Source organism: Grammomys surdaster, unplaced genomic scaffold (genome assembly GCF_004785775.1).
Source record: "Grammomys surdaster isolate TR1022 unplaced genomic scaffold, NIH_TR_1.0 126313, whole genome shotgun sequence".
Lineage (NCBI taxonomy): Eukaryota > Metazoa > Chordata > Mammalia > Rodentia > Muridae > Grammomys > Grammomys surdaster.
Genome location: NW_021621113.1, coordinates 9,541,789 through 9,554,024, shown reverse-complemented (window position 1 = coordinate 9,554,024; position 12,236 = coordinate 9,541,789). Strand labels below are relative to the sequence as shown.

Sequence of the window (12,236 nt, the reverse complement as noted above, 5' to 3'; positions counted from 1 at the left end):
CTTGGCTGCGTGGTCCTACCTCTCTCAAGAGGCCACCCTGTGGCTTCAGCTAGAGGGACTGTGGAGAGAGTCCTGCCTGTCCACAGTCCTGTAGGGTGGAGTGGACCACATGTCCCACCAGGCTCAGCTGCTATGGACCTACCCGCTGCTGTGTGACCTTGACAAATCACTCCCCTTCTCTGTGCATGTTCTGTGTCCTAACAACATCAGTTTCTCCTGGTAGTAGCTTAGGAGTCTGGATTCCCAGGCACCCCTCACCTGAAACCTGCAGGGTTAGCAGCAGCTTGGGGTGCAAAAGCAAGGCGGGGACTATCCAGGTCTCCCAGTGACACTTTGCCTTGTAGTTGGGCATGAACTGGAGATTCCAGAAGCAGCAACGGGGTCCTTGGCTCTGGGTGGGTTCTCTGGTTCCTCTTTACAGAGCCTAGTGTACTGATGGCTGGGGTTGGGGTGGGAGCAGGGCGGGGCACTCGCTGGGCAGAAAGAAGCCCGCTTTCTTCCATGAGTCTGAATGGCCCTGAGTGGCCAGGTGGATAGGCTTCTCCCTGGAGGGATGCTGGCACTCCCAAAAGTATTTCTCCGTACACACACACACACACATACACACACCTTCCATAGGCCGTCTAGTGGCTTTGCTGCATCAAGCAGGAGTGTGGAAGCTGAGGATCCCAGAGATGAAAGACCCTGCCCAGGCCACAGGTCAGTGGGCGTGAGGGAGTGAGCAGAGAAGGAGTCCATACTCAGGACTCCGCCTCACCAGCCACTAGGCTGAGGGCTTTGGGGGATGAGGCAGAGCATTGGAGATGCTGGACCACAAATATACCTGCCTGTCTGGGGACATGGGACAGTCTGGCCCAGAGAGGTCAGCAGTTCACCTCAGGCCACACAGCCAGCTAACAGAGGACATGGGACAGGCTGGGGGAGAAGAACAGAGTGAAGACAGTTAAGTCAGCTCCAGTGTCAGAGGCCCCTGAGCTCCCAGAGGACCAGTCGAGGCTGTGCCCAGTACAGCTGAAGCCCTGGGAAACCAGGTAGGAACTGGGAGAAGGATTGGGCCCAGCGGTCAGGGATCTCCTCGTTGGCCAGAATGGGAAATCTGCCCATCACAGACCTGCTCAGGAACCAGGAAACCGGTTAGGAGGTGCTTCCTCCACACTGTGAGTCCTCAGTCCCCTGTGGGAAGGAACATGAGCCCTCAGGTCCAGAGAGATATTCTGAAACCCAGGCCTGAGTGGACCCCTCTGGGAAGAGCAGAGACCCCTCACGCAGCCCCAACTCTCTGCGGGCCACTCTGACACACCACAGGTGCAGTGTGCAGGTTTGCTCCATTGGAAGAGGAAAAAAACAAAACAAAACAAAAAACCAAGGTAAAGTGATCAGAAACAGGCAGCGGTGTGGGCTCAGCACCTGATCTTCTAGTGATCACAGTTTCTACCGTACAAAACACGGAGACTGAACTAAATAATGTGCCTTGGTCCTTCCAGCACTGAGAAAAGCCCTCTTCACGGCTCCATCTTAACCCACCATGGTAAGAACATAGGTTGCTAATGGGATGTGGTGGGGTCAGTAGACTGACTACTTGGTAGACTTGGTTGAGGTAAAGTTCTGGTGACATATACCTGATCGGGTAAACATTTATGACACAGTGTCAGTTAGCCGTGTATGCTGTACCTCATCTAGTTCCACAACACTGTCACAAGCCCCCAGAGAAACCCCAGGCCCCCACCATGGTCTGCCATTCCCTATTGGTCCTTTCTCTGGTCCCTGACACTCCACCAACCTGCTTTCTGCCTGTCCTCACAGACCCACGGCTCTCTCCCTTCTTCTAAGATAAATTGTACTTCCTCATACCTGCTTTGACCCCTGACCTCTGACCTCTCTTGACCCCTGACCTCTCTTGCAGCACCGTCGGCTGTGTCCATTATGCACCAGGTGAGCCGCACCGTGGACAGCATCACCCTGTCGTGGTCCCAGCCAGACCAGCCCAACGGCGTGATTCTGGACTATGAGCTGCAGTATTATGAGAAGGTAACTGCAGTATAATGAGAAGGTAGCCGTGTGCCCACTGGCTCCGCCTCCCCAACTGCCCCTCTCCCAGTCTAGGCCTGGTGTCCACTCCCTCGCCAGCCTCAGGGTCAGCCTGCTGGGCTTTCCGATAGCTCTGTCGCCCCTGCTGTGAGATCTTGGGCAGGTGCCTTGCCTTCTCTGAGTCTCAGTGATCTGGTCCAAGGGACCAGCAATCTGTCTGAATGATATGTCACCTTCAGACCTGTTACTATCAAGACCTCTTCAGTCTTGACCTCCAGAGGCCTGAGTTTGAGATAAACTGTTTTACAAAACAAAACTGTGCTTAACACTAATAAATGATCTTCACCTATTGAAAGCGCCTACACCTATGTGGGTGGACCCCCAGAAGGCCCTATGAAAAAGATGGACTTCTGTCCAAACTAAAGTGCTGGTGACCAATAGGATTGAGGGGAGACCACAGTGAGCTGACAGTGAGTGAAAGGGCTCTTCCTATAGGCTGAGGGAAGAAAGCCAGACATCCTCTAAGGCCCTCCGAGTCTGCTGTGGCCCTGTCTCCACCTAGGCACCTTGGATTTCTCTCTGACCTTTTAGAATAGACCCCACCCCTCTTTGAGAGACCAGCCATGAGTATAAGACAAACAGGGAGAATCCATTTCAACCCTCAGGCAGTCGAACTTTCCCTGTGGGCCTCCGTCTCCACCTGGGTGGATGGCAGAGGAGACTGCCACTCCATGAGGAGGAAGAAGGGGCAGACACCAGCACCAGGCATGTCCCTGGTCCCCTGCAGTGGTGACCACTCTCCTGCCCTGCCTCCTACAAGGTGGGCGAGTATTTCATGGCAGTACCACATGAGACCAGAGAATGTAAGTGCCACACAGTACAGGGCTCCAAGAGTGGATGTAACAGTTGGCCTCCCATAGGGATAAACACCAGAGGCCCTGTTATCTGCTACCCTTGGCTTGGAACTCCTCTTCCTTCTACCCAGGAAAGGACCCTGGAGAAAGGTGTCACAGGGCTTCTGTTCAAACTTAGCTGCCAGTAACTGATTAGTAGGAAGCCCTTTGTTGGAGGTGAGCAGGAAATGGATGGGATGTCACACTGTTGGGCTCAGAGAAGACAGCTGGAGACTGTGGCAGCTAGGTCTGCGGAAGCCCACTCTCTGAGACCCCCACCTAGTCCTAGCACCCCGTCAGCCTCTGGGTGAGCCGAGATCTGTCACCTACTCACCTGGCCTCGTTCAAATGTTCCCAATCATGGGCTTTTACTGCATATCCCCATGTCCTGTGTTGCTGTAAGGGGCCACCTTTCTCTGGGTCATCACCTTCTCCCCAGGGCCCTGAGCCTGAAGCCTAGAGATACCAGATAGATGGGTTGAGTGAAGGAATGGAGGAGCCTCCCATCCCCCATCACTACTGTGCCCAGCTACGTCAACCAGCTGTCTCCCCCAGAGAGGCCTGCACCCCCCTGATTCCTACCCCAGCCCAAAACTTTGGACTTCTCCATCACATTCTTCCCTCCCTGGTCTCTTATCCCTGCCTGTCAGCATCTTCAGGGTACCACCTGACACTGCCGCCACTACCAGCAGCAAACATCTTCCCAAAGACTCTGCCTCTTCTCTGGAAAGCCCGCACGCTGACAGCAGGAGCCCTGGTGTCCCTAGGGTGTGGATGATGAATGAGGGCATTGTGTGGATGGGGCAGAGAGTGAGGGATGGAGCCCATGAATGAAACAAGAACCAGAGGCAGGCTGGCTGCTTGGGCCAGTCACTTCCTGCTCCTCACCACCCCCGCCAGTCCCAGTGCATACTTTAGTATTCCGGCATGAATGTCTTGGCCTTCTCCAAGAAGCCTTCCCAAACTGCCAAGACCAGGCCCAACGTTGATCCCTCTCTTGGCCCTCTGCTGATAGCCTTGAGCCACTGAGAGTGAAATGTTAGCTCTGCTGTGTCCCAGCACCTAGTATACAGTAGGTGTTCCATAAGTGTTTGTTGGATGTGTCAAGGAAGTTGCTACTGAGATGCCTGAGTGTCTCTCTTGAAAAAAGCAGCCCTGTATCTCACGGGTCCCAAAGGACTTTGAAGGGGCTGCCAGTCTGGGTAGCTGGACCAGGAAGCTTTTGCCTTGCAGGGGCCAGTGTCTCTGCTCCTTCCAGCAAGGACAGCTTAACATCTGATTTTTTTTTTAAAGCAAAAGAAAGAAAAGGGGAAAAAACTAATTAAGAAGCTTTGTGATTAAATGAAACTGAAAGTGTTTTTCCCCAAAGATTGGAGCGGAAATGTGGAATCCCTTTGTGGTCCTGACAGCGACCCATTTCCTACTGCGGCAAGCAGCCAGGCCCAGTAGCCTGCACAAGTATCAGCTGGGGTGGCACTGCTCTGCTTTCTCTGGGACCAGGTGGCTCCACAGTAGCCAAGTGGCCACCTGGTCACTTCTTACAGTCCTTGGTGTGTGCAGGGGACACATGCCATCACCACAATCATCCTTGGAATGGCATTCCCAGGCACTGGGGGTAGGAGAAACTGAGGCACAGAGGCACACGTGACCTGTCAGCACTCTGTGCTGAGAGTTGGAGAAAGGATCTACCCTCCGTCTTTCTTCCTCACTCTCTGGAGCTCCGGCCTCCCAGCTTCCTCCCAAGGTTACTTCTGAGGTGATCAGTGACAAGCTAGGACCAGGTCCCTGTTCAGTTAGCCCCCGTCTGCTCAAGTCTGGGTGTACACACCATCAAAGGACAGCCGCTTTGCCATCTGGGAAGAACAAAGGCTCAGACACTAACAGCCATGTGAGGTACTCACCACAGACAGGCCGGCAAAGGTCTCGGGGGTGGGAGGTACCTAAGCGTGACCTGCCACCATGGCACGGGTGAGGAGAGGCCTGTATCCTGTATCCCAGACATCTGAGCTGAGGTTTGAAAGCCGAGAGAAGTTTACAGAGGGGTGTGTGGTGAAGGCAGCCATTCAGGCAGCAGGCGCAGCAGGCTCAAAGGCCCTGGGGCAGAGCTGAGCAGCTGCATTCAGAGAACAGAGAAATGATCTCAGATCTCAATAAGAACAACACGCAGGAGAGAGGGAGCACACCACAGGGGAGCCGTTGGAAAGGGAGGCTGGCTGGGGTGTGCCCTGCCTTCCAGGCCTGGTGAGTCTGGATTTGATTTAGAGTCCGATAGAAGGTTCTGGAATGCTGGGATCTGACTCCAGTTGTGTTAAAGATCCATGCAGAGTGCTAGAAAGTAGACTGGGGGAGGAGGGACCCAGCAACACATGGGAGTGAGAAACAATGGGTACTTGAGTTGGAATGTCAGCAACAGAGGTGGAAAGAGTTAACAGGGTAGACGTGACATTTTGATGTGCAGGGCCCCTGGGACATGGTAGGATGACCTTGGGGATGGTGCTGGTTCCAGAGGCAGGGGATTTACAGGACTAGCCAAGCAGGATGAGGATACCCTGGAGCATGTGGCAAGAATATGTGGAAGCAGAGGCTGCAGCCTGCCATCATTCAGAACCCAAGAAGAGGGAGCCAGTAACTGATGGTGGTGTCCGGGAACCAGGATCAACTTCTGTTCTGGTGCCTCAGCCTTCCAGAGTCACCTGGGAAGGTCAGCCAGGTTACAAAAGTGAGATGTATAGCTGGAAAGCCATGGCTGCCTCTTACTGGCATCTAGGATCTGCCCTGGACCCACAGTTCATCCCTTTCTGGGATGTTTTAGAACTTTCTAGAACAAATGCTGGTCCTTCTCCATCACAGGGCCACTCCCACCTTCCCTCCTCCTCTCTTGCTTCTCCAGAAAGGCCCTTAGGAATGGCGGTGACTCTCAGGTCTCCTTGGCTTGGCCTTTCCTTAGATCTACTGGGACCTGCTGCCTTCCCTGAGCTTGAACTGACAGCCATTGCCTGAGGCAGCTGGATGAACAGCAGCAGGCTCACCGAAGACTGGCCATTTCCATCCATCAAGTGTCCCTGGGGAGGTGGCCTCCTTCAGCAGCTTCCCAGAGCCCATGGGTTCATGTTCTCCACAGCTGGGAGCAGAGACACTGGGCTATGCAAGCACCCTGACATCTATGTCAGTTCAACAGAAATGTCCAGTCAGCAGCTGAGAGAGGCAAGCATTTCAGACATGGGATGAGGACTGAGGATAGTGTGAAGTGAGGACTGAGGATAGTGTGAACTGGGGAGTCCAGCTGTGTTTGGCAAAACTGAGACAGGATCTGTCCAGAGAAGCCCGAGCACCCGCTCACCTCTGCCGTCCTTCACCTATCTTGTGAACAACACCAAGGACTACTCTCTAACGGTGTTAGTGATGACAATGACCACGGGAGCTGGCATTTATGGGGTCACTGTGCATAGTGGCAGCATTTGTGTGCTAAAATCTCTAGCCATTTTCAATGGAATCTCCCCGATCACGTGGTGTGGCATCCACTGCTGGTACTTTCCTTTGAAGAGGGGAAGGCCAAGGCTACAAACCAGCTTTGGTAGTGCGTGCCTATAATCCCAGCACTCTGCAGGCAGAGGCACCGTGATACAGAGTTCAAGGTCACATTCTCAGTTACATAGTGAGACCAGCCTGGGCTCTGTGATTCTGGCTCAACAAAATTAAAAGAAGGGAGAGATAGGAAGGAAAGAAGGAAGGAAGGAAGGAAGGAAGGAAGGAAGGAAGGAAGGAAGGAAGCAGGCAGACAGACTGGGATCTGATTCTGTCTTTTCCTGCTGGCCCTGGTCGGCTTCTCTGTATTTCTCCTATTACCCTGTGAAACCCAGCCAATGGTACTCCAGAGAAACAGCTAGAGTGATACAGTCTCTCTAACATCCCATGTGCTGCCTGGTTGAATTCTAGAGCTTTGGCATTTATTGCTCTGTTTTCTGGAATGGCACACTGAGCCTCAAGAAGGTGAAAGGGGTCCATCCTGAGGACACACTGCAACTCAGTGGTAGAGAAACTCAGTATTTAACACAGCGTCTGGTCCTATCTCCACCCTGTGCTTGGCTCTAAGCAAATGATCTGCTTGGATTGGCTCCTCGCTCCCCCGGGGCACCTGTGACACCAGGGTTTCCTGTCTCTTGTCCTCATATATAGAAACTCAAACCCCAGGCGTCCTAAGGTGGCACCAACCCAGAATGTGAACGCCAACCTTTGTGCTGGAGCAGATAGCGTGTTGCACAGTGGCACCTACTGGTCTGTCTTGGAATTGCATCCTAGATTGGCCATGTGTGTCACTAAAGAGCACCTGAGTACTGAGAGCAGTTTATCTAAAGATAGTGTCTGGCCCTTGCCCTCAAGAAACCTCTATCCTCAGAGAAGATGGGTGTGTGGATTAGAACATTAGGGGAAGTTTTGTACCTACAACTCCTGCCTGGGACATCCTAAATGTCCCCATCAGAGTGAGCATTTGTGAGCAGGAGGCTGCCGTATGGAGGAAAGAACACTTGAGACTTGGGGGAGTCTGGCTAAGAGCCTGGTGTCCAGGAAAATGAGGGTCATCTGATAAAGCACAGTGAGAGGCATATGTCTCAGTGATTGAGCAACTCCCCTAGCACGCCCCTGAGCCCCATCCACAGACATAAATAAAACATGGAACCCCAGATTAAATTTAAATGAAGAAAATTTTAATGTATGCTCCAAATACAACATAGGCTGTAGTTATGTTACCAAGTGGGGACTGGAGAGACTGTTCATTTGGCCCAGGGCTTGTAGTACAAGCTTGAGTTCAATCCCCTAGTGTGCACGTTAAAAAAAAAAAAACAACCAACCAAACAAGCAACAGCAAACTACACACAGCAAAGCACACCTAAAATTTAGGGTCTGGTGAGGTGGAGAAGGTGGATCCCTATGGCTTGCTAGCCAGCCGACGTAGCCTCATTGCTCAGGCCAGTGAGAGACCGTTTTCAAAAAAAGAAAAGAAAAGGGAAGGAAAGAAAGACGAAAAGGAAGAAAAAGACACAGTGAAGAACAACTGAGAAAAACACTCTTGTTGACCGCTGGCCTACGTACCCACAAATACATATAATTTTTTAATATATTTCCGGGGGCCGTGGGTGTGGCTCAGTGAGTAGAATGCCTGCCTACTGAGCCAGAGCCCCTCGTTCCACCCCCAGCACCATGGAAACTGGATATAATAATACATGTCTGCAATCCCAGAATGTAGGGGTAGAGGCAGGAGGATTATCTATTCAGGGCCATCCTTGGCTACAGAGCCATCCTCGGCTGCATGAAACTCTTATGTCAACCCCTCCCCCCACAAAAAGAGACAGGATAAAATAGAAGTTACGTGGTTTTCTGAGCAGTCTGCTTCACGTGCCAGGGAATTCAGTAGTTGGGGGTGGCTGGGAACAGTGGGTCATAGCAGCAGAGCCTGGCAGGTGTGTATCACTGGGATCCTTAGTGGAGCTGGTTTCCACAGTGCTGGGCACATTCCATGTTTGATACAGGAAAATAAAATGCAACTCCGCTGACAGTCACAATGACACAACGCAGGAGACGTGGCAGAAATCGCCTCCCTCTGGCACCTCAGGGGATGTTCTTGGAGCTCTAAGGAGGCTCCCTGAAAGAGAGCACAGGTGCCGTGGTCCAGGAGAAGTAGCTTCCTGTCTGGCCTCCCTACAAGAGTCATCCCCGGCTCCCTGGCATGTAACGTTAACAGGAGAGGCTTCCAGGAGTGGACTGTCCTCTCCAGTCGTGTATCCCAAGCTCTTCTTTACCACTGGCCTTTCACTTGCTGCTCCTTCTGCTGGACAACCTTCTCTCTCTGCCCCATGGCTCCTGCTTGTTCTTTAAGGTTTCAGTCCAGAGCCCTCCCTACCCCCCATTATCCAGAGTCCAGAGCTGTCTATCAGCTTTCCCTTCTTTGAGAGGTTGAATCCCCACAACTGTTCTAGCTGTTCTAGTTGGAGCTCTGAGGCTGGGGAACATTTCAGTCTCCTATGGGACCCTAGCGCCCAGCCAAGGCTCAGTGTAAGGAAGATGCCAGGGAAGGCTTGGTGAGTGTCTGGCAAGTGTGCACCACTTAGGTCTAGCCCTGTCCCATCTGCCGTCCTACTGCTTGGCTGGATCTTTGTCCTGTTGTCCTCTGGTTGCCTGGGGCAACACCCAAGAAGACAGAATGGTGATCTGCATCTCTCAGAGATGGGAACATTAGGTACCCAAAGTCCTGGGCACTAGAAGTGGCTCCACGTGGAGTCTAATTCTGAGCCCCAAAGCAGCCGCTAACCAATATATGAACTTGAATGTCATCGTCTCTGTCTAAAATCCAAAGAGCCCTCGTAAAATTGAGCATGGTGGTGCACACCCAGAATCCCTGAACTCGGGTGACAGAAGTGGGAAGATCAGAAATCTAGTCTTTTTTTAACTACAGAGTAAGTTCAAAGCTAGCCTGGGCCATGTGAGATCCTGTCTCAAAACAAACAGACAAAAGAGGTCCAGGGCAGAGTTGTGTGCAGATGAGAGCTGAGTGATGAGATGAATCTCCTTCCCGCTGTTTTCAGGAACTTAGAGTCTATGCACAATGGCCACTCAACATATGTGTGCTAGTCAGCTCTTGCTGAGATAAAGCTGCAAGACAAGCAGTCTCACAAACACCATGGCATACAACAAGAGGTGGCTACTTTTCTTGCTCATAGATTTGTGTCTGAGTTAAACGGCCCTATTTTAGCTTAGAGTTGGGTCTAGATTTTGTTTGGGAACCTGGTTCTAGCCCCTGTCCTGGCAGATGGTGGAAGCACAGAAGTCGAGCCAGGTCATCAGGCACATGTAAAGTCTACACCATGTTCATTCTCATGCCTACTGGAATATTCCAAAGTCCAAACCAGGTCACCTATCCAGATCCAAGACAGAAAAAAATACGCCTGCTTCCACGGGAAGCATCCTAGAGTCATTTGACCCAGGTGTGACTGGGTAACCTCACCAGGGAGGACCTGCTCCAAAGAGCAGCAGAAGGTAGCTCTCTTTAACCATCTTCTCTGTTCCCAGCAGGACCTCAGTGAGTACAACGCCACAGCCATAAAAAGCCCCACCAACACAGTCACTGTGCAGGGCCTCAAAGCCGGCGCCATCTATGTCTTCCAGGTGCGGGCACGCACCGTTGCAGGCTATGGGCGTTACAGTGGCAAGATGTACTTCCAAACCATGACCGAAGGTAAGTGGAAAGCACCAGGCACCACCCCACCAACCAGTGAGCCAATAAACGTACACATTGGGGGTGGGGGCAGTCCTAGGAAGCCTGTCCCAGGGCACCAGGCACCACCCCCACCAACCAGTGAGTCAATAAACGCACACATACTGACTTCTAAGCTTAGGGACCTGCGTTAGAATTGGTTTTAGAATAGTGTCCTTCCCATGGGCCTGTGGCCAACCAACCAAGTTCTAGGACATTTCCCAGACCTAAGGAAAGGCCACTCACCATAGGAAGCATATCCCAGGGCTGATACAGAGGTCTCTGTGACACTGGAAACAGTAACAGTGGGAGTCCTGGCTGGCTGAGTGTTCGCTGTGAGCCAAGTATTACCAGAGATTTACCCATAATTCCGGGGTACTGTTATAGCTAGACTTCAGTGTTCCTTCTTAGCCCCTAGCAATGGAGCATGGACCTCGGGTCTCATTTGACTAAACCTTTCAGAGGCTCTCAAGTTTAGGAATTTAGGGAAGACCCTAAACTCCTGCCCTGCAGCAGTACCCTTCCCCATATGTAGCTGTGTTCCAACACTTGCCTTCTCTGCCCTCTGCCCTCTGCCCTCTGCCCTCTCCTCACCAGCAGCTCCTCTTGCCTTGCTATGTGCCCCCTCCATGTCAGATGAGCGCACTGGCCAGGGACTGGGCATCGTCCCAAGTCCCCTTTATTAACTCAACAAATCTGTGCCAGGGCCCTGCTGTATGCCAGGCCATGTGCAGGTTCTAAGAACCCAAGATGACCTCACCCTTTGACAAGCTCCTCTTCATAACACGGAGGACGCTGCTGATGTAGCTGGCCTCAGCCAGCCAATGCCAAGTGCATCTGTGCACTGCCATTCACGTCCTGGCCTCAGGGCAAGCAGACGAGCTCACATGATGGCTCTGACCTCTTCCTTCCTGGATAGCCTCAGGCCCATTCTGACCTCCAGATGCTTGGTTTCCCAGAGCATAAGGAGAGCCCACTGGAAGAAGTATATTCCAGGATTGTTGTGGAGGTCTCTGTGAATCACCCTGGAAACAGAAACAATGGCAGTCCAAGCTGGCTGAGTGTTCAGCCAAGTATTGTCAGAGATTTACCCACAATCCTACGGGATGGGATCTGTCAGCAGCCCCCCCCCCCATCTTGGGGATATTACTCATTACTCAGTTGATAGACTGCTTACCTAGCACGGTCAGGATTCCTGCCCAGGTGCACCTCCCCCCCCCCCAGCCATTCTTGCTTATTACCATATCAGCAAGGGAGTGCAGGGGTCCCTGTGCCCACTTTTTAGATGAGGCAGTGAGAGTTGAAGCCAGTCATTGGTCTATTCCTTCTCACGTCTCACTTCCTGTTCATAGCGAGGAAATTGCTGGGGTTAGGAGCAGGAAGGATGCCTAGGGGTCACTTCAGAGACCATCGGGATGGAGGATGGAGGTAGGGTCAGGACCCCATGAGCCAGGCTGAGATAACCACTGCTCTATCTCTGCAGCCGAGTACCAGACCAGCATCAAGGAAAAGCTGCCCCTCATCGTCGGCTCCTCCGCTGCTGGTTTAGTCTTCCTCATCGCTGTGGTCGTCATTGCCATCGTATGTAACAGGTGGGTGGCGGCTTCTGGGCCTTGTCTTCAGCCATAGTTGAGAGCAGATGGGGACTTTCTCTCAGGCGCTGGGGGCCCGGACGAGCTCCAGTAGTCTAGGATACTGTCCGTCATCCATCCATACAATAGAAACGAGTGGTGTCCTGACAAGTGTGTGGGCAGGGTTGCACACAGAGGCACTTCAGCAGTGAGGGCCATCCCAGACCAAGAGGGCAAAGGTGATGGCAGGGTGCTAAGAGCTGTGGAGAGGGTGAGGGACGATATGATTCACTCCCTGTCTTCCGTACTAGCTAAGTACTAGCTAACGCATGGAAGCTGAAAAGAAGGGAAGAGTTTAGTCAGGAGGGGAGGGGAGGAGTGGGCGTGGCCGGGCGAGACAGGAGGTGGGGCCAATCCTTGATGGCTGTGGGATGTAATGCAGAGACCCTTCCTGCTTAAAACCCCACACGTACTTCCCAACCAAGGACCAGAGGA

At 52.5% G+C, this 12,236-nt stretch overlaps 1 protein-coding gene across 3 annotated transcripts in view; it reads left to right on the top strand.

Annotated features, from left to right (window-relative positions):
- The window catches only part of Ephb2 (EPH receptor B2), a 116,942-nt gene that overhangs the window by 87,532 nt on the left and 17,174 nt on the right, over positions 1-12,236 (top strand). For 2 of the 3 annotated variants that reach the window (XM_028759618.1, XM_028759617.1), the window contains exons 5-7: positions 1,904-2,028; positions 9,990-10,152; positions 11,654-11,762. In XM_028759618.1, the coding sequence (XP_028615451.1) occupies positions 1,904-2,028; positions 9,990-10,152; positions 11,654-11,762 (397 nt within the window). Of the gene's footprint in view, positions 1-1,903; positions 2,029-9,986; positions 10,153-11,653; positions 11,763-12,236 lie in introns of all 3 variants that reach the window. The other variant, XM_028759616.1, reaches the window with a different exon arrangement.